At 44.0% G+C, this 21,504-nt stretch overlaps 1 protein-coding gene across 4 annotated transcripts; it reads right to left on the reverse strand.

Moving 5' to 3' along the window:
• Nucleotides 1-2,462: 2,462 nt before the first annotated feature.
• tbc1d30 (TBC1 domain family, member 30) lies at nucleotides 2,463-19,013 on the reverse strand. Of its 4 annotated transcripts, XM_030112926.1 has the most exons (15): nucleotides 18,352-19,013; nucleotides 15,580-15,744; nucleotides 10,806-10,867; nucleotides 10,623-10,688; nucleotides 9,844-9,969; nucleotides 8,702-8,887; nucleotides 8,510-8,579; nucleotides 8,278-8,376; nucleotides 8,027-8,195; nucleotides 7,829-7,934; nucleotides 7,625-7,731; nucleotides 7,387-7,526; nucleotides 6,473-6,703; nucleotides 5,925-6,011; nucleotides 2,463-4,541 (listed from the first exon to the last, which is right to left on the reverse strand). In XM_030112926.1, the coding sequence occupies exons 1-15, from the start codon at nucleotides 18,860-18,862 to the stop codon at nucleotides 3,328-3,330; spliced, it is 3,339 nt and encodes a 1,112-aa protein (XP_029968786.1). In that variant the 5' UTR covers nucleotides 18,863-19,013; the 3' UTR covers nucleotides 2,463-3,327. The 4 variants fall into 4 exon arrangements, with proteins under 4 accessions (XP_029968786.1, XP_029968787.1, XP_029968788.1 ...); XM_030112927.1 differs by lacking the exon at nucleotides 5,925-6,011; XM_030112928.1 differs by lacking the exons at nucleotides 15,580-15,744; nucleotides 18,352-19,013 and adding an exon at nucleotides 13,713-13,922.
• Between the last annotated feature and the right edge of the window lie 2,491 nt (nucleotides 19,014-21,504).

The following is a 21,504-nucleotide window of genomic DNA, read 5'->3' on the forward strand; positions in this document are numbered from 1 at the left end:
TGTCCAGGGTTTGTTTCTGACAGACAACAAGTGGTATGTAGTCAAGTATATACTGGTTTGTTGTATATGATGTCACGTTAACCGCCTTCACAGTTTATATGGTGAAAAAAAATCCTTGACAAAAGAAGTGTGATACAAAATACCACAACTAATACAAAAACATGACTAAAGTACCCCAAATCTCCCCAGTAAGGACAAAAGAGATGGCGAAATAAAAGAAAACCAACCTACTGCCTAACTATAGCAACTGCCCTTTAGAGAAGACGTTACAGGAACTCTGAGTCACACACAACGTCAAGCAGGATATTTTTAGGTGTGAATACATGAAATCTGCAGAATGTTTCTGACTGAGCAGATTTAATGAAAATGCAAGATGGGTGTAGCTGATTCATTCATATGAGAATCATTCATTAAATATGAACAATGATATGAATGATTTTTAAGTTTAATTTAAAAAAATAATGTAGTAAACCTATAGAATATAAAAAATGTGTTTTATAGGGTGACAGAAACAATATATTGAAATAATTTAGGAAGTGTTAAAGACTAAAAAAACACTAATAGATTGCAGTAAAATAACTATAACAGTGCCACCTAGCGGGCAGATATACTACTACATGTCATTATGAAAGGCCGTGCATGTGTTTACAATTCACCAGAACTGTGATATAATCAGCGTTACTACCCACGTCTGTGCTTTTCTTCTACCAAAAAAAAAAAAAAAAAAAAAAAAACACTTTCGAAACCAGAAGACAAAGCCACTCACAAGAAACTCTAAATAATTTAGTATTTATAGACATGTCGTCATTTCCTTTTAAAGCGCCTCCACTGCGTTTTAACAGCAAAACACCAAGCAACAGCTTGATTTATGCTCAAAAGTAAATAACAATGGCAAACACATGGACCAAAAAAATAAAGAGAAAATAAATACACAATGAGTAAGAACTCAACCAAAGCAAAAAGAGAGCATTTCCGGATTGTGACAGTGGCAGTGGCATTCCTGTGTGGAGTTTGCATGTTCCACATTTACTCATTCTATTCCTAAAATGCTGATGGGGGTCAAACGTCTTGCTCAACCTGTCTACTGTAGATTCCCAATCCTAAATCCGCTTCTCTAGCCTCTGGTCCAGCATTTTGTTTCTGGGTACTCAAGTTTTTTTTTTTTTTTTTCACAGTCCAAACAACATGCAGGTGAAGTTAATTCGGATTAAACTCTGGGCTGTGTGAATAGTCAATACATACCAGTGTTTCAAACGCCGTTCAGCATCCTGAATACACTCTTCCCGGCAGCTCGAGGTAAATATGGTGTGCTGGCCAGACGGGAAGACTTTTAACTTTTTTTCCTCATGAAACGTGACTTTTAGTTTGAAAACAATGAAAACAAAGATGGCTGCCGGAAGTGACGTAAGCATCTCAATTTTTTAATATCTTCAAGAAAAGGGTGAATGTGTTTAGTTTTAAATAACAGATATTCATAATATTGGAGCATTAAAATATTGAACGGAATATGTTATGTTGTGTCCTCATGGGAAATATATGAATATATGTAACTTTATGGACCAATCAATAACTTTATAGGGTTTAGTTATAAAGTAGCCAAATGATGTGTTCATTCAGTGTTCATTCAAGAACGATGGCACAACTCTGAATAAATACTCAACCGATAATATTTTTTTTAACCTGCTGTAAAGTGGAGGACTGTTGGTGGTGGATCTCACTTTTATGTTAAAGAATAACGCTGGAAAAAAGAACTTAAAAAACTAGGAAAAACATATTCATATGTGTTACATAAAATTGTATGAGGATCTGGAAAGAGGGTGCAGTTTGAGGGTGTGGTGTTCATGTAAAATATCTGTACTAACAAAAAATATTCTTTGATTAGATCTGGATCCCCAGTGGAACCTCATCTTACATGCATTACTTAATGAGAAGCTAATGCAATGCATGAAATGCACATAAAATGATTTGTATTTCTTATAAACTCATCACAGTCAAGGATCTTCACAATCATATTTCCAAATGATTTTCTGAATATTTTCACTAGATTTGTGAATGTGCAACCAACTTTATGAATGGTCCTTTGGCAGTTTTTTTTGAGTATTGCAAACTTTTTAACCTGTTGCTGCTCTTTACCAACTTATCTGCGACATGCAACTTCAAAATAAGCCTATATATTTTTAATGACGAAACAAAATGTCTGTGAGCGATTGGCCACCTTAAGGCTGTCTCATGCCTTTGCCCATAGTTTGCCCACCCCCCCCCCAAAAAAAAAAATCAGAAGAGCCTACCTTTGGTTAACATAAAATCCAACATTCCCATTTGAACATGTACTAGATGTTGCATGAACCTGATGAAAGATATGAAGGTAAATGCATTGGTCTCTTGATTATTTTGCCTTTTTCCAGCATTGCATGCAGTCACTGAATAAAGGAGATCAAAAATCATAACCATCAGTCTCAGAATTCAAACATGGTTTTGTATTTGTATTTGTCACATTTCATTCAGTATCCAATCCTTGATCAAAACACAGCATGATCAAACTTGTGCAGCATTCGCGCTCCATCGCAGAATGAGATGAAGAGTTCTGGTGTTCATAAGACCACAATGTACAGAATGTTTTTTTGTTTTTTTTTAATATTCAAAAGAAAAAAGTTCAGTGCTCTCAGAGAATCACAGAGTGAACAGGTTTGTAAGCACACACGCACACACACAAAGTTATTAGATTTGTCTTTTCACAAATTCTTAGGTATCTGTTGTTTCATGTGTAGTGATTGATTTCTTAAATACTTGGCAAAGAAACAACTGGATGGCTATTGTGCAAACTCACAGGAAAAGATACTTCATTAACTTTTCGAATATGGTCAGCGAGTTAAGAGGGAATTACTCATCGATCATTTTTCAGTCCAGGTGGAGCCCTCTTCGAGGGACACAAGCTGTTACTGAAAAAAAAATGCATACACATGGCCCAAATCTGAATTCCCCAAAACACAGCAGAAAGTCTGTAGAATAGTTTGCTTTCGGGTCACATTATCTTTTATTCAATCGTTTAAAGGTCAGGAAGGACCTGCATAGGCCACTGCGAAGGTCTTGATCGAGTCCTCAACTTCTTGGACGTGCTGAAAACACAAACAGGAATTTCCTTTAGGCTTGATGGTTCTGCTACTTCCTAAATGTTTGGAGTGGCTTTCATGATGACTCTAATCTCTAGATCTGTGGTTTACTTCTTGCATTTCTAGCCTTCTGGTCTACGGGTGTCACTGTAGGAGGCAACATGGTGCAGTTGGGTGGTTTCGGTGGGTGCTTCCAGCATCAGTTCGGGACTGGATTTCATCGCGTGCCGCTGATCCCGGCCGCAGTGCTGCTCCGGCTGAGGCTGCGGCTGAGCTGAGGGAAGTGTACTGTGGGTGTTCTAGACGTCGGGCCGTACAGCCCGAGGTTTCTGGCCGCGGCCGACTTCCTGGGCTGCTTCACGCAAGGAAACGGGGAGAATACCTGCTGCTTGGGCGCAGAGGCAGCGGACGACAATCCCGGGGTCGATGGGGAAGATGGGACGTGACAATTAGACGAGGAGGAGACAGAGGAGAGCGAGGGAGTAGAGGGAGAGCAGGTTTTGTAGAAGGTAGACGCAGGAGGGAGAGAAGACAAGCTGTGGACCGATGAGGAGGATGGAAGATGGCATGTGGAGGTTGGTGTTGGGGAAGAAGAGCAGGACGGACCTGGAGAGGTTGACGCAGGAACGGGGGAAGGGGAGGGACTCTGGGAGGAGGAGGAGGAAGAGGGGATGGAGCTGGAGGAGTGCAGAGGGTGGGGTATGGCAGGAGAGTGGCTTTCTGAGCCGGTGTTTCTGTCTGAATCGCAGCATTCGGACTTTCTGTGGCGGCTTGAGGACGGCGGCGGAGGAAGAAGAGGGACTGGCTGTGCAGGTTCGGACTCGGGCGCTTTGGGTTGTGTGTCTGTGTTTAAGCTGTCGGACGTCGCCGCGTTCGATTCCAGATCCAGAGACTCCAGCTGCACCACCACCTCCGCGACCTCTGCTTCCTTCGTCGTGTCGGACTCATGTTGAGGCTCTTCACACACCGAGGAATCTGGAGATGGAAGCACCGAGGAGTCAGTCGCCTCTTTCTGCTCAACATCTTCCTCAACCTCCCTCTCTTCTTCTTTCTCCACGCGGACGGATTGTCCTTTGTCCTCCTCCTCTTCGTCATCATCCCTGTCTTCCGAATCCCCAAATCCCAGCTGAGCCCGAGCCCTGGCTATGTTCCTCCGATGCTGCCGGACGTGAGCTCGCCACGGCGAGCCGGAGCCGCCGCCGCCGCAGCTCGCCGGGGAGCCGCTGCTGTTGGACGGCAGCGAGCCGCGGCGGTGCCGGGCCGGGGAGCAGTGGGCCTGGTGCAGAGAGGTCGGCCGGGCCCCGGGGAGCGCCGGGGAGGGTCTGCCACCTCGAGGACCCCCGGGTGGCTTCCGACTCAGGAGGAGGTGGTTGATCACCGAACTGGAAGGATTGAGCTGGGAGGCCAGGACGCGGGTGGCAGGACACTTGTCTGCAGGGAAGGTGAAGGGGTGAGGGCGCACACGTACGCACACGTTAAAGACACGCCTCGTAACGGACGCTGAGCTTAATAGAGGTTTAAAGATGAGAAACACCCCAGACGGTTAAGATGTGGGTGAATTGGCATTTTCTGACTTCACAGTGTTTCCTCAAAACGCTGATTCGAACATCTGCTAGAAAATGAGTAAAAGCTTCTGCTGCTTGTGTATCGTCCATATAATGCAATTTACTCAGTGTGACACTCATATCGTTGTGACACTCGGTTATTATGCTTCATGTGATTATACAGCTGAATCATTTATAGAGGTGATGGGCTCATTTTCACCACCAGAGGGCGCCCACACGTTCCAGTAAACGAAATGAAGTGTGCAATATTACAATTTTTCCTATAACATCTGTACATAAACAGGGCTTATAAAAGCTGATTACTCTGGTTTGGAGTGTGTTGTTTTTAGGGGTGATGATTATTGTGTGCACATGTTTTGTTTGTTTTTTTTCCTGAAGGAGGAAAAACATCAAATCTCACTGTAATACTGTTACACAAGCATCATGGCAGCAGCTGCACCAGGAGACAGAATCAGAATGAAAGCTTGTTAATGGAGGTTAGTTACAGATGTTTGCCCCAAATCAGAATAAACCTCAACATGCAATAAAGGAAACAAGAATAAAATTGAAAACAATGGGAAGCACATGTCACTCCAGCACATTTTCAAGAATAAAATATTAAAACGCTCCTTCAGACTGTAGGTGCATTAAAAATAGATGTTAATTTGACATTATCGTGATTGCAGCATTATTGCCACTCTAATTACTTGAATAGAAATACCTCAAAATATATTATTTATGTATTTAACAGACTTGTTTTTGGCACAATGGTGACATGTGTCGCCACATGAGCCATTTTAGATGATTTCTTGACATTGACTGCGCTAAAAACACCTGCGGGGGGGAGATAGAAAACACCGGTTACGCAACCATTTGCCCCAAAATGCCGGCTACTGTCCCAAAGCCAAGAACGCTGCAGCGTCTGTCGCTGTCCTCCCAAATGAAAAATACCTGGATGCACCTTTCAGCATGTTCAGAGCATAGCAAGCAAAAAAAAAGAAAAAAAAGGCCAGGTTTTAATCAATCTTGTCAGCAGTTGCAGTTACAACATTACTGAGTGGATTTTCAATGACCTTTCTTTCAGAATTGGTTCGTCGAAAGGACATCACTTCGAATTACATTTATATGTCAGTAAAATCTTATTCCTACGAACAAAAAAAGTAAAGATGTGATTGGAAATCCACCAGAGTGAACAATGATTGCATGTTAAAACCCACTGAATTATTAAAGACCCCCCGACACAAGCCCCAGGAGGCTTTCACGCAGGTACCGTTACAGTGCAGCTCGGGCGTGTTGGTGTGTTTGCGGGAAACCTCCTGAAGGATTCCTGCACTTGTGGGGATTTCAGGTCCGGGTCCTACGAGTCACAGAGCATCATGAAACATCCCACTTCCTGCTAGCTATGCTTCTATCGCTGCGCTATTTCTGCAAATATCTTTAATTCATGAGTACATTCTCAACAGTTGCTGTGTGTTTAACATGAAAAGAAACCTAAACAGGAGAAGTGACCCGAATATGCAATAACGATCTCCACAAACTGAAATGATCAGAGAATCAGAAAGTCAGTATTTTAGGCGTTTGCAGCTGTTCCACTGATATCAGAAGCAGAAAAGTGTGTGTTATTTCTGTCTTTGCTCCTGCAGGAGTATAGAGAGTAGCTCAGACTCAAGTATGCTGCAAGAGGCGTGAAACGGCTTTAGATGTGCAGTTCCAGCAACATTACTGTAAAAGTAGTTATCATTCCACAAGAGCTGTAACAATAACAAAAAACTGATTGAAAAAAGAAAGTAATATTTGTGAGTAACTCCTGCTCTTCACCTGTGTGTATGTAGAGTTGCATAGCCTGCTGCTGCTGCCGCCTCTTGATGCGTGTGTATTGCTTCTTCAGGGCGTAGATGTCGGTGCTCATCCTCTCCATCATCATGCTGTTGATGGCCGCCTGGTGCTCTGCCCTGGCACCGCCTCCTCCCGCGCCTCCTCCCGTGCTTCCCCCGGCCCCCACCGCTCCCGGGCTCAGCTCTCCGATGTTCCTCTGCTCGGCTCGCTGGTCTGGATAGAAGAAAACGAGCGCAAACATAGAAACGTTTCAATGATTTGGCACAGGAACAAGAAATAGAATTGTGCTTTAACACCTGTAGTCACACATGCATTGGAGTCAAAATTTCTCACTTTAAAAGTAGAAGAAAACACAAAAAATGTGTAAATCGGACCAAATCTAGTTTGTCTTTTCCTGTTTATTTGCTCACAGATTTTAAGAGGCTAAGCGATGCTCTCAAGTCATGTTTAAATCTCTGCGGAGAGCCGCAGCTCCTGCCTCAGATCCTCCGGTGTTTTAAAGCGGATCCCTGCGGCTGAGCTCGTGTTGGTCCGAGCCGCTGAAGGAGGAGGAAGCAGGGATTTGTCTGGAGGAAACAGATCAGAGTGCTTGGACTTGAAGTCAAATTGAGGGCAGATCGTGAAGATTTGGGGCAGCGGTTTGTCTGGAGCCACTTGGCTGATGACTTCATGCTCTCATAAAGCTGCTGGAGACAGAATCAGCTCGATCCCAACATAAACTCAAGTGGCGGAGGAAAGAGGGACTAAATGCTTAAAAAAGGTATTTTTGAAATACAAGTAAAGCCAAAATAAAGTAAATTGCACATTAATTTAAAATTCAACTTCAAATGTGACAAATGGAGAAAGAGAGACAGAAAAGAAGCCCATCTTCTTTTAGTTTCCTCCTCAGTGCCTACCTTTGAGATGTTTCTGGTATCTCTGCAGCTCGGGGGCCAGAAGGCCACCCAGGGGCCCCAAACAGCCGAGAGCCGTCACCACCGAATCTTCGTCATCCATGTCGGCATCGTCGTCACTCTCCCAACTGCCCAGACCACCACTGAAGGACAGATTGACCAAAGCACACAGACAACGTGACCTCTTCTCTTGATTCTCACTTTTTTAAAAAGTGTGAATCCTGTTTGAATGGTGCGCTACCTTCCGTTGGACTTGACTGAGGTGGGGAACGGAGTGATGTTGTAGGTGTACTTCTCTCTCAGCTCAGCCAGCTGGGGGAAGGGAAACACCGCCATGGAGTAGACCTCCTGACCGGCCCGCCCAGAGCAGAGAGGAGCGTGAGAACCAATGGGAAAATGCTTTTAAAAGCACGAGGGGATGAGGAGGAGGAGGAGGTCCTGCTACCTGCATGAGCTCGGTGGAGTCGATGAGGTGGTGCTCCAGCATCTCCTGCGTCAGGCAGCCCATCGTGCTGTAAAACTCGTCTGCAGTCTGGCAGTACTCGATCCTCCTGGAGAGAAACGGTTACAAGCATCATGCATACAGATAATTTATCACTTACTCTGAATCGCATCTTTTAAAACCTTCCGACGAGCCACTTACTCTCCCAGACGCTCCCAGATGGCCAGAGCGACCCGGAACAGCACCTCGGACCCCTCGAAGAAAACCGAGTCCCAGATCTTCAGCACGACGGGCGCCGGCAGGCAGGTGGCGAACATGGTCAGAAACCACTGCATGGTGAACACGTTGGTCAGCGGCGGCTCGTAGCTGCCTGGAGGTCAAACACACGCGGAGCGTTACAGCCGCGATCGCTTCTGCGGGTGGCGTGTACGGAGAGAGGACGGAGAGGGCACCTCCGGCTTCCCGGTTGGCCGCTTTCTGAAGGTGGTGGAGGTGCTGCGACAGTCTGGGCAGTTTGAGGCGCAGCAGGTCTCTGAACACCGCCATGTCCACTGAAATCACACACACAGGTCAGACGTGTATAAAAACATAAAAATAATAAACATGAACAGGTCTGTTTTGTCTCATTTCACAGTCCATCCATTAACATGCGCATCCTCTTCATTTCTTTGCGTTTGTCTTTACCTGACAAAGCACGCAAGTTGTTGGCAAAGTAACTCTCTGGCAGCACTTTGTCGATCAGATAGATCATGACCTGAACACAGAAGAGTGGAAAAAGATCATCATGTGCTGAGAAATGATCTCAAATTTTCCGTTTTCATGCAGAAAACGTTAAATCTGCTGTATTCTGTGACGATTTTCAGGTCGGCGTGTCACCTTGAGCGCGTCGCTCTCGCTGCCCTCTGTGACTTCCAGTATGAGCGCCGCCAACACGTTGAACCCTTGGCAGTAGCCCACACTCTTGTTCCAGCGGGCGTAGGCGAGCAGCACCCTCTTCAGCACCACCCGGTCCTGCTCCCCCTCCTGGCCGCAGTATGAACTGCAGCCCGTCCGGTGCAGATCCTGAAATCAGAGAATGACGCACGTTAGTTATCATTTCATTACTAATCACTGCAGTGACTGGACGAATCGGTTAACATTTGATGTAAATCGATGCAGCTGGGATAAAAAGAGAGCGGCGATCACACAGCAAGCAAGAAGAGGACGGTTAGACTTTGCCCTGTTGACAGAAGCAGCCGCTCTTGAGTCACAGAGTCAAGGAAAAGAGCCGCGGCCTCATACAGTCATCCTGTTCGCTGACGCACACTCAAACACAAACAGCGTTTATCTCCCGTGCCAGCTTTATCAGCCTATCCGGCTGACTGCGGGTGAAATGCAGAGGTCACCATGTCTTCATAAGACTGACTCAGACGCACATCTCCAAACACAGAGCGAGCTCACGATCATTAAATAACACACTGCAGGATAAAGCCAGGGCCACATTCTTGGATGCACAGAGAGAACATGCAAATGTGAAATGCTACGCAGGTTTTAATGAATGATGATAGTTGGCAATTTAAATATTTTATCTGGTAAAGTATTGCCTTCTTTTTCCACCACCAGTCCAGCCACACACACGTTTTTCCACACACTCTGAACTCCGTTTTCTATTTTTACTTTAAATTCTGACATTTCATTTTTCTTTTAATTGAGATTTTTCTTGCTTTGCAGTCAAATGGAGTGGTATGATGTGGTAGTAAACTGTAGCAGCTTTCTGCGGTCACGCAGTGACATCTAGTGGTCAGACATGGTATTTTCTAAGATATCATTTGATGCATGAGTTTCTGCTAAATATAAGTCACATGATCACTCAAACAAATTAAAAAAAGTGACTTTCAATCCAGAAAATACAGTGATTATGACTGTTGCCTCACAGCAAAACAAAAAACATGAAAACTTATTTTAGAAAAATAACGCGCGGGATTAAACCATGATGCCTGAATTTCAGACAATCAAAAAATGAGTTTGTCTCCTCTCACCTTCACAATCTGGATGCCCAGGGAGTCGTCGTCTGGGTTACTTCGCTCATTAAAGGCGAAACGAAGCGTCTTGTCCCAGTCGATGGAGATGCTGTGGAGGTACTGGTCCGCCAGCGTCAGCCAAACCTGCACAGAGACAGAGACGCCTTCGGAGTTCAAAGAAGACCGTTCTGAAAAACAAACCTCACTCAATATCCTCAAGGTTGGTGGTTAATCTTAATTATTTTGCTGTTGGCATTCCATATCATCATTCGTTTACTTCATTTAATCAGTTTCTTTCACAAAGCACAAACATCCAGATTACAGAGCGCCTTCCTCGAAATAAGTGATTCACCGAGAGTGGGACGACCTTTTCTTTCACCTGCCGGATTCGCCGGATCTCCGTGCAGTTTGATGGGAGTTAGAGTGTTTAAAGATCCCTGAGAGCAGCACAGTCGAATTAGCTGGCAGGATGTTTGATCGCCCTGCACACATCCTGTTCTGTTTCAGAGATTTCCCTCCAGCTACAGACTGCAGACCAGGGCGACGCTTGTCTCCACAACTCATCAATAAATAAAACCACCTGGGAAATTACATGTTTGATCCAGATTCGAGGACAGAAATTTCTTCTCCTTCAACTGTACTACTTTAAGGAAGAATTGACTGTGTTGACTTAATTTTCAGAAACTTGCACAAAACAGGAAAAGGTATTTTTTTCTTCTTTTGCATCTGTATTTTGTATATTTTTGACGTGTCTTCATGATGAACTTTCTGCATTAGCTGATTGCAGAGTTACGAACCCTCTTCCTCCACTCCTTCGGGATCCCTGTCGGGAGTCTTGCCACAGCTTTGAGGGCATCGTACCACTGTTGGGAAGAAAGAGCAAACGGTTTGAACTTGAACTTCATCTCTGCTCCCACCTGAGGCAACTCGCATGGGAACCGGTGAATATAAACATGTTCCGGGATGTGTTCGTCACTCGCCTGCTGGAATCCGTTCTTTCCGAGTGAAGGTTCGATGGTAAACTTGAGCCTCGTGTCAACTCCTGCAGTCAGACAGAAAACACTCGTTCAGAGTCTTCAAACACACTTTGTTTTGTCGGGGGACACCGCTATACACACTTATCTGAGATGAGAGTTCATGATTAGATTTGGAGGTAATTAGTTCGTATGATGATAGTTTTAAAAAGCTTGGACCGGTGAGCGTCTCTTTTTGTACATTCTATAAATGTGATGCAATGTAGTGACAATATAGGATTAATTTTTTTACATTAAAGCTGGTGAAATGATTGATTATGGTGCAGGAGAATACTTTTGGATAATTTTTTTTCGGTAACACTTTATTTGAAGCCCCCCTGTATAACACATTATAAGTACATCTATAAAGCATTATAATGTCATTATAACACGTGTAGCTATAGTTATAAACATTCATAGATGATCACAATGCCAGGACCTAACCCTAACCCTAATCCTATGCTGTATAGTGCTGTATCGTGAGTTCTAAAGCATTGTGATCATTTATGAGTGTTTATAACTACTAATAATGTGTTATACCGGGTGCTTAAAGTAAAGTGTTACCTTGATGAGTGAACATGAAGATCAGCGGGTGATAAGAATGACCAGATTTTGGATATTTGTCTGAGGTGGAAAAAGCAGAAACTAACAACCCATTTAACCTGGTCATCAAAAGACAAGCTGGCATCAAATAGGAATCCAAGATTTCTGACAGACTGCTTGAGGCTGTTTAGTGGAGGGATGTGGTCAAAGCAGAGGTGTGGGTTGAGGAGCCAAAGAAAATCATTTTGTTTCGTCACCATTAAGTTTGAGACCGTTTTGGGACATCCTGGACTTGACTGATGCTTTTAAGGGCATGGATCAATGAGAGCTGCCAGCGTAAAGACGATCATTTACACCGAGCGCCGTTATGATCTGGACAAGGAGCAGTAAGTAGACTGAGAAGCAGTGGCAGCCCTAGAACGGAGCCCTGCGGCACGCCACAGGTCAACCGAGCAGTCTGCTCATGCAACAGAGAAGGCTGAGAGCTCGACCCTTGATCTCCACCCAGTCCTCTAGGTGGTGTACAATTAGGCTGATGGTGTCAAATATATTTAAATATTGTCTAAACATGTCTGGAAAAAACATGAACAATCCCAAAAGCAAATGAGTGCAGCATTTAAATGTAGCTTGTGTCAACAAAAAAAAAAAAAAAACTAGTTCGACAGAGTTACAGAGGCAAAACAAAGGAAAGATTTCAGAAATTCATCACTTGCTGGATTACACAAAATTTCAATATGTACTCATCTGTTTGTTTTAATATAGAAGAAAAATAGAGGTTTTCTGCTCGGATTTAGGATTTTTCGGGGATTTGGTCGCTGTCCATTCCCTCGCAGTGCTGAATCTGCTTTTTAATCTTCCATGACTGAAACCCGTGTAAAACCCTCTCTGCGCGCACCAACGAACTTCTTCAAAGGGAAATTAAGGCAGTGGGCTAAAACCTCGTCCCGGAAATTAAACGCTGCGGTGCAGTTAAGAGGGAAGGTCCTGACACGTCTCGGCTCCGGGCCAAGCGGCTCCGTCTGCGACCGTTTCTGCCCGCGTGCCGCGGTCACCGTGCGCTTTTACGCACGGCGGCTCGTCGAAGCGTCACTTTTTTTTCCCCCCCACTAACGAAATCATCGACAGAAGAAAGAAGGAACCGGGTTCAACCTGCACGTTCTCGTTCCGCCTCTGTCGGTTCGCTTTCCGCCATTCTGGGTGTTTTGCTCTCGGAGCTGCGGGAGGATTAACGCGGAAAACCCTCCTACTTCCCGGTCACAGATTAGAGGCGCAGCACGCACATGGAGCGTGCACGGAGCGGGACAGACCAGACACATGTTGTTCCGGGTTTGTTTGGTCATATGTTGCTCATGTAAGAACTGGCCAGGACCAGCAGGTGATTTAGGTTGATTTTTATCTCATTTTTCTTTAATTAATGACCCCTGTCGCGAATATATGGAAAAGATGGATCATGTACTTTTGCAAAGTGACGAACATAAATGTAACTAAAATAATTTGTGCAACTTCATCATTAGTTTCATATTTAAAGCTTTGCTTAAATTATATAAGCATCTGGAAGATTTTGAGATTAATCCAACGTCCTTGAAGACAACAGCAAGCCAAAAAAAAAAATCCATGTTCATTCATTCCTGCATCAGAGGATTTGGATTGCACTGAGAGAAAACAGACAAACACAGATGCACCAGCTGCATGACACTGGAAAGTCTTCTTTTGCATATGGAGAAAGGAGCAAAGCTCCGACTGAAACCTGAGACCTCGTCTGGTCCATTATCAGATTGATGGGAGCCAACCTGCAGAGATCGATCCACCTCAGCATCTGACTGAGAGTTAAGTGCTGCTAAAGTTAGCCTGGAATTTCTGGGAATTGAGCTCAATAGACCTCACCTCCTCCAGAGGTGAGAGCCGGAGGAGGAGGAGGAGGGCGGGGCAGGGGGATGCTTTTTCCACATTTTTTTTTTTTTTTTTTTTTTTAGGGAGGAGCACACAGCAGTGTTGTGAATGATTCAAAAGTCAAAACCAGAAAACTGTACAAGAAGAAACAGATGCACATGTAAAAACAAGTGAGAAGGACTTTCTATTGTGTACATTATTTTCTAGTGTCATGAAACAAAATAACTCAAGCAATCTCATTGATTTCAATGCAGCTGCAGCGCAGAATCTGAAACTGTCACTAATAGGGGGGTGTTTAAGAAAATGTACATCATCTTTAAAGTAACTTTGGAAGAGAAACACCATTTTTATGTGTAATGTGATGAGAGCATTTTTGCAGGTCTCTCTGCAGGCACCGTCTATGACCCGGTGATTGCAAACCGGTGTAAACGTAAAAATCACCTGGCTCTAAGGTGCACAGCAGCCGGGGCGCACTCCGCGATATCCCGTTGCGCTTCTTCAGGACGTTGCTGATGATGTTCCCGACCCCTCCCGATCCCTGCTGCCGCTGCTTGGCGCCCGCCCTCGGCCTCCGGCCGGCGGCGCACAGCCTCTCCTGCCTCATTCCCGGAATCGGCGCGTCCGACCGGCTCGATCAGCTCATCGCTTCCGCTCCGCTCTTTACGGCTTCAACGCATCGAAGAGGCGGAGGTTTTCCCTCAAAACGCGCTCCTCGGAGATCCAAAATGAATGTGAATTCTTGAAGTGATGCTACAGATCTTTTGTTTCTGACTTATGTTTAAAAAAAAGATTAAAAAAAACGACAAATATTCCCATTTACTGTTCGGCGCTGCGTAAAAACCATCCAGGAGGCCGGATCCAAAGAGAAAGATGGAAATATTGTAAGACGCGTCAGAAATAGCCGGCCTGCGGAGGAGGAAGTGAAGGGTTTTTCTCCTGCAGCCTGCCAGAGATGCTGATGCTGCTGCTGCTGCTGCACACCTCCTCCTCATCCTCCTCCGGTTTGGCGTCACCGGGAGGAGGCGCCAAACCGGAGGCTGCGCGAGGACGCAGCACGCGGGGAGGAGACGACTCAGATGAGGTAATGGAGGAGGAGGAGGAGGAGGAGGCGGAGGAGGAGGAGGCGGAGGAGGAGGAGGCGGAGGTGGATTATTAAAACAATAATCAGAACGTTAAATAAATGGGGTTACTTGGTGGAATGAGCAGCAAAACGCTGCACGTTTAAAATGGTGTCAATCACAACACCTTGTTTCAAATTGTGTGCAACAAGACAAAAGGCATCACAACATGGTATAATTACATCAATATCATGGGAAAAAGCTGAACAGATATTTAAAAAATATGAAATTGCAAAGTCAAAATGACTGAAGAAAACAACCTGGACACACAACAATCATAAATCAGTAAGCCTTCAATTTAGAAACCCCTGTTTTCCACAGTCCCCATAATTCAGCTGGACTGAGCACGGAAAGCAATGAGAGAAGAGACCCACAGTGTTTCCTGTTTGGAGAGAGACTGAATCACTCTGTGCAAACAGTCATAATGACCATAATGCTTCACAATAAACGACCTGCGTATCTGCAGGCTTTTATTTTATAGGCAGCACTAATAACTGATGTGCTTTCTGCCACAAAGCTCTGTGAAATCCATGGACACAGGTTACAGTGACATTTTCAAGAAATGAAGCCATCAAAATGCATGTATGGTTTCAAATGTAACCATGAGGAGATAGAAGAGATACGTTTATTAAATAAAACACACATCGGCCCATTATCATAAGATAAACGGTCTGACATTACAGGACATTCAGTCCAGCTGCTTCAGGGCAGTTTGAGACATGAAGAATACATTAACCTGCAAGAGGCTCCAACCTGGTCGTCAGCAAATGGTAAAAACTTCTAGAGTAGGAGAAACAAAACACTGAGACTCGAGCTGAGATATTGGATATCCATCAAAGTCTCATGCTGTCAGGGTGACAGTTTATTTTTTGACATTTCACTGTATTCTGCACCAGAAGGAATCATCAAAATTGGCCTTATGTTGAGAATGTAGTCATTTTTTGTAGTAATTCATTGCTTTTTGTGGAAATATCGACATTCTCAACACATATACTCTGCACCACAGCAAAGAAAACCTTTAAAGTTTGAAGCTGAAGGTTATTATGACACTATTTTACTGCTCCAGCCCACTGGAGATGAAACTAAGCACTGAACTAAAATGCGTTTGACGCGGGTATTTACAGTTTGTCTTGTGTTATGAAGATGTGTTGGGAAAAATCAATCTGCCTTAAAGGAAGCGTCGATCTTACGTCGTTTTTGCGAGACGGCCTGCAGACATGCCGTGATAATGTCGTAGTTCTTCTGCAGCTTGTGGACGAGGCGGTCTCGTCTCCTCAGCTGACGCATCAGTTTGGCGGACTGCAGGCCAGTGCGATGCTTCACCTCCTGGATGATGGAGAGCAGTTCCTCCGGAGCTGCACAAAGAAAAAGAATCACAAAGACATTAAAGTCATCTGCATAACTTTTTTTTTTTTTTTTTTTTAATAAACACTATCGCAGAGACAAAAGTCATCCAAGCCTGGACTTGAACTGGGGATTTTCTGGGTGTGAAGACAGTCCCAACCACTACACCACAGCTTCACACCCAGAATCAGTGGTGTGTTCGTTAGCATCAAACTGTCATTAAAAGATTTAAAGTCGTCAGTCTGGAGTCTCACATGTGACGCACGCTCCTCTGACAGGTCACGATATCAATATCGCACTCATTAGTCGGCTTTCCAGGCTGCAGGCAAAGAGGAAACATAAAGCAGAACACACACTCTGCGTCCTCCACTCAGCGACACACAACCTCCACACACAGAAACACTCACCTAAATAACACATTTTTTACTCAAACTGAATAAAAACTACATAACTTCTCTGATCTTCAATTCAAAAAAATTTTTTTTTCTATAATATGAATGTTTTTTTTATTTTATATGGCAACATATCGTTCAGAGTCATTTATGAGACTGAATTGCAAAAAACAAAGATTTTGTTCAGCTTTAACAAGACAAAACACTCGCAGTTGCCAGAAAGCGTCGATAACCATCAACTCCACTTCCTCTGAGGCGTGTTTTCAAGGTCAGAGCTGACCTCTTAAAAACACACGGCTGCGGACGCCGGCTTGGCCGCACATCGCCCAGCCAGTTCTCCAAAGACAGCAGAAAGAGAGAGTCTCTTGGTGGAGGCATTATCGGAGCGTTTCCTCTTCCTCTGCATTGTTGGACTCATAACAAGGCTCTCGTGAGCGGAGGGAGGGCAAACACTGGCCGACCTGCCCCGCCGTGTTGACTGTAGGATTCCTCTTTAACAGAGTAACATGCCCTGCAAGGCTCCGGGGAAACATGGCGAGGAGTCCTGAACCTCAACAACACAGCAGCTTCTTCTCATATCTGATTTCAGTGAAACTTTCCAGAAAAACCAGCTGTAAATCAAGATAACTGAGGGACATTCCTTCTTATTGCATCTGTAAACGGACTTCCCTCACATGTTCACCTCCAGCAGACAGACCGTCACGTTCACAAACGTCGACATGCAAAGTGCTCGACTTCTGCTGTATATACTTCCAACACTTTGTAGGCACTGTGCGTTCACACTCTGTAAAGAAAAAAGGATCAAATTTTGAGATGAAAGACTGTGAATAATTACATTCATTCATTAAAATTGTGCAATCGTTTTATCAAACACTGTTAATCGATTGGCAGCCCTAACCACTCAATATCTGAAGGCAGCACTGCAGAAACCATAGGACAAAACACAAAAACATGTCCAACAACAACTCTTCTGCAGGTGGAAACTGAACCATCATCTACTCGAATGTTTGTAATTCAATCACAAATCACGTCGCTCAGATAATATCATCATGTGACAAATCTCTCAGTTTCATCCCTTTGTCAGTCTCCATACTGAACAAGAGCAAACCAGATTAAACAGACAACTGATTTATGTGTAAAAAATGAAAAACAATTTATAGCCACAAGGCAATGAGTGATTATTTTATTATATTATTTGGAAAGTCAAAGAACTCAGTATGCATTACTGGTGACAAAATCAAAACTAGTGTGAAGGAGGATTTTTGGATACAACATGCAGAAATCATGAGGATTTAGACCACATAAACTTTACTAATGTGGCAACAAGGATTTAGTCATGTGATCACAGACTTTACTGTCCCCAGCTCCAAGCAAAATCTAACACTTCATGAATGAAAGAATTGACCTCTTCAAAAAGCTGTTGAGTGATAAAAGACCTTTTGAGAGAAGACAATCACTCTGCAGTTCAGATAAATCCAAACAGAACCCACAGGAGGAAACAAATAGATCACAAGCTCTTTCTGCTACTCCCGCTCTGTCAACACACAGACTCCTGAGGTGGTGAAGGAAATGAATAATGTCTTTTTCAGGTATTAGATCATCACCAAAAGAATGAAATCACATGACAATCATGAAAGCTTTGTTTAACCAAATTAATGAATAACCGGTTGCAACTTCTTGGAATAAGGAAATATTTTTTTTTCACAATGAAAAGGCTAAAGTTTGAATATCTTTTTAAGGACACGGCAGCAGACTGGTTCTGAGGCGGCTGTGGCTCAGGTTATACGGGAGTGGTTGCCTCTTAATCTGAATGTTGCAAGTTAAATTCCCTGTCTCCCCATCCACGTTTTGAAATGTCCTTGAGCAACACACTGAAAAGTTGAGTACCTTTCATAGCAGCTGCCTCCATTCCTGTGTGTGTGTGTGTGTGTGTGTGTGTGTGTGTGTGTGTGTGTGTGTGTGTGTGTGTTTGTGTGTGTGTGTTTAACAGTGTAAAGTCCTTTGGGGGCTGCTCAAGCAGTGGAAAGTTTTTTTTGTTTTTTTTTTAATTAAATCCATTCACCATTTAAAAATGTACGCAGAGATGAAAATTAAAGGGCAAGGTCAGAGGTTTTTACATTATGCATGTCTGAATTAAAGTGTCCCTGGTGAAATAAAGAGTAAGGACAAGCCAGAAGCTCTGTTACTGATGTCCCCGGACCTCTGCACATCCCAGCATCACCTCACCTTTCTGGGCCAGGTACTTCATCTGGTGCCTCCTGGTGTGCTTCTCCTGGAGCTCCTGCAGGAAACTGGACCCGGAGTTACTGCGACCCAGGAAGGCATCGGACCCGGACGCCTCCGTGGAGCTGTCCCAGCTGTCCACATTCCTCCTGCTGCCCCCGCTGTACGTCTCGTAGAGCTCCACCAGCAGGCAGTCCACGATGGAGGTCCTCGGAGCCGTCAGTCCGTCTCCCAGCTCCACCGAGTCGCTGTCACTGCCCGCGTCGTTCCTTCTGGACGGGGTGCCGGGGCCAGGCGGGTCTGCAGCAGGCTCAGCGGGGACCTCCGGCTCTCCTGCAGGCTGTGGTGGAGGCTCAGAGGGAGACTCTCCGGGCCAGGTCCACGGCTGGAAGCCGCAGAACTCCTCCTGGAGGGACTCCGCCGAGTGGACGAACACTCCGCTGTCCTCCGCGGAGCATATGTCAACTTCCAGAAGTTCAGTGCCAGTGCCGTTCAGCTTCGGCTCTGCCGCCATGCTTTCAGGAACAACAATGAGCGAAATAAACTTTACGATAGTTAAATTCCTCTAAGTTGTCATTTTTCAGACAGCAAAATTCAAATTGGTAAGTTTTTTTGGAGCGTCTGGAAGAGGATGGAGTTCCTGGAGCATTCCATTCCTCACCTCAGGAAGGTGGAAACCCGCCTGGCGGCTTTACTTTCCTTCCTTAATCTCACCGACACGGGTTGCCCGCCTCCCCCCCTCCCAGGACGTCACAATGGTCCGGTCCACTGTGCTGAACTTCCGAGCGGCTGCCAAAGTTTAATACAGGTCGCGCGACAGGTGCGGCAGTGCGGACCAATCAGAGAGCAGCCGAAAGTGTGTCTACCAATCAGGGTCGACCAAGACCACAGAAGGTTTTACTACGAGACGCCATTGAGAAGAGTTTATGATGGACAGATGGAGCTACATCGTATTAAAAAAACAACAACAAACAACTTGCAAACACGATTAAATCAAAACAGAGAAAGTTATTTATGATGGACACATATGGATGGCAATTTAAAAGTCTGTTAAAATTACCTCTTTCTCAGAAGTAACTGTTGCTGTTTTTGTGACACCGTTCAATACACCTTTATAGCACTTTGTCCTGCGCAGACAGGCACTGGAGCCAAGCTAACTGTGGCCACCACAGATAACCACACACACTCACATTCACACCTACAGGGGCAATTTAGGGCCACCAGTTGACCTTTAAAGGCATGTTTTTGCACTTTGGGAGGAAACCGCAGTAACTCGAGGACACCCGTGCACACGCACATGTAAACTCGGCCTGTATTTGAACCCATGACCCCATCACTGTGAGGTGAGTGCAAACTACTGCCCCACCAAGTGGCCCTGTACACATACAATTCTCAGTTTTGGTTTTTGTCACCGAATTTAAATCTTTTTCATGTTTTTAACTTCATCTTGTGTACATTCTGTGTTATATATCTGAAATGTAGGATACAGTTTGAAGCCTGTGAAATATCTGTTTTCTGGCTTCTAGTTTTAGAGGGTATTATCATTGGTAGTAATAGTACTCATGGTATCCAGTGGCATTTTGTGATAAATAACACTGATATGACTTGATTTCTGCTGAACTAGTCCTCAAGTTCATTTTGAACCTCTTCATCTAAGTAAAACAGAAAAAGGTCACGAGTCTTCTATAAGCACTTAAAATAGAAAATTAACCATTTCAATTATTTCATCAATAACCTAAAGTCAGAAAAGTGTTGAATTAAAAGTGAACTGTAAAACAATCCCAAAAACCTCTTTCAACAGAAATCAGCATTGAGCAGAAGCAGACCAGGAGGTGACAGCCATCTGTACAGTGGTAAGGATTAGGAGCAACACTGGGAAAGAGGAAAGAAGACAGATAAATAATGAAGAAATGAACATGTTGCAGGCTCATGGTACCAGGAGATAATAATCAGGAACTTTGGGCTCCACTGTAGATACCTGCAGAGAATACTTTGGAAAGTGTTGTGGTGACTGCCTAAAATCATATACATGTGACAGCTTATGTGATGACATTCTCAATGGATTCCCATAACACATTACACAAACCTTAGAAAACACCTCCACGCTACTAAATGCCATTTAAAATAAAGCACCCTTTGGTGGTTCGTTTAAAAAAAAATCTGCATAACATGAAGCGTTTCCTGATTTTTAAATCAGAGTTGTCATGCAGCATAAAAGCCACCAGATGGCACTGTTGTTTTTGCTTATTTACATATACAATTTTGTATTCAATGTATTTATTGTTCAATTTTATTTTGAGAGTTAAAGTTGTGATTACGAGGAATAATACATTTTAATATAGTTTTAACATATATATACTTAAGCAAAGGCAGAAAGAGGATACTAAGTAGTAACTGAAATGCTGTTCAGTAGATTTTGTATGTAAAATGATTAGTTAGAAGTACGAGCAAAAAGTTGAATACAACAGTTTTTCCTCTAAAAATGTGCTCATTGCTAATTTTACTGCCATAAAGGTGATAAACAGGAACAACACCATTCATGTCCGGGACACAGTCACACCCCTGCATCACAATTTAATTGGCATTACTCAGCATGTCAGCGTGCTATAAAAAGTTTACATGGAAAAGACGAGTCTCTGTGGATTTAGAGGAGAGTTTTTTTAGGATATCCTTAAGTGAGAGAAATAATAAATAAATAACCTTACTAATGTTACCACTGTCTCTTAAAAATATATACATTTTAACATTACATTATGCACTCTTTCATGTCACTTTTGTGCTGTGAGTGGCACAGCTCAAGTGTGTGTGTGGAGCAGGGGGAGCACAGCTGCCACGTATGAAAGGAGGAGCAGCGTGCAGAAGGAGCTCCTCCTCCTCCTCCTCCTCCTCCTCTTCCTCTTCTTCACTGAAAACTGCAGTTTGCTTCAGTTCAGATGAAGTTTCTGAGAAGTTACATCAGAGAGAAGTAGGTTCGTTTTACACCAGAAATACAACGTGAGACATTCAGAGTAACTTGACGTGATGGCACCAATAACTGGATGAAAATTAGTTTACAAAAATACCAATATGTAGAGGCGCGTTTAATTTGTTAAAGACAAATCAGAGGTTTAACGCACATTTCAACCGATATAAAGACCAAACATTGGTCTTCCTGCA

Source organism: Salarias fasciatus, chromosome 17 (assembly GCF_902148845.1).
Source record: "Salarias fasciatus chromosome 17, fSalaFa1.1, whole genome shotgun sequence".
Classification (NCBI taxonomy): domain Eukaryota; kingdom Metazoa; phylum Chordata; class Actinopteri; order Blenniiformes; family Blenniidae; genus Salarias; species Salarias fasciatus.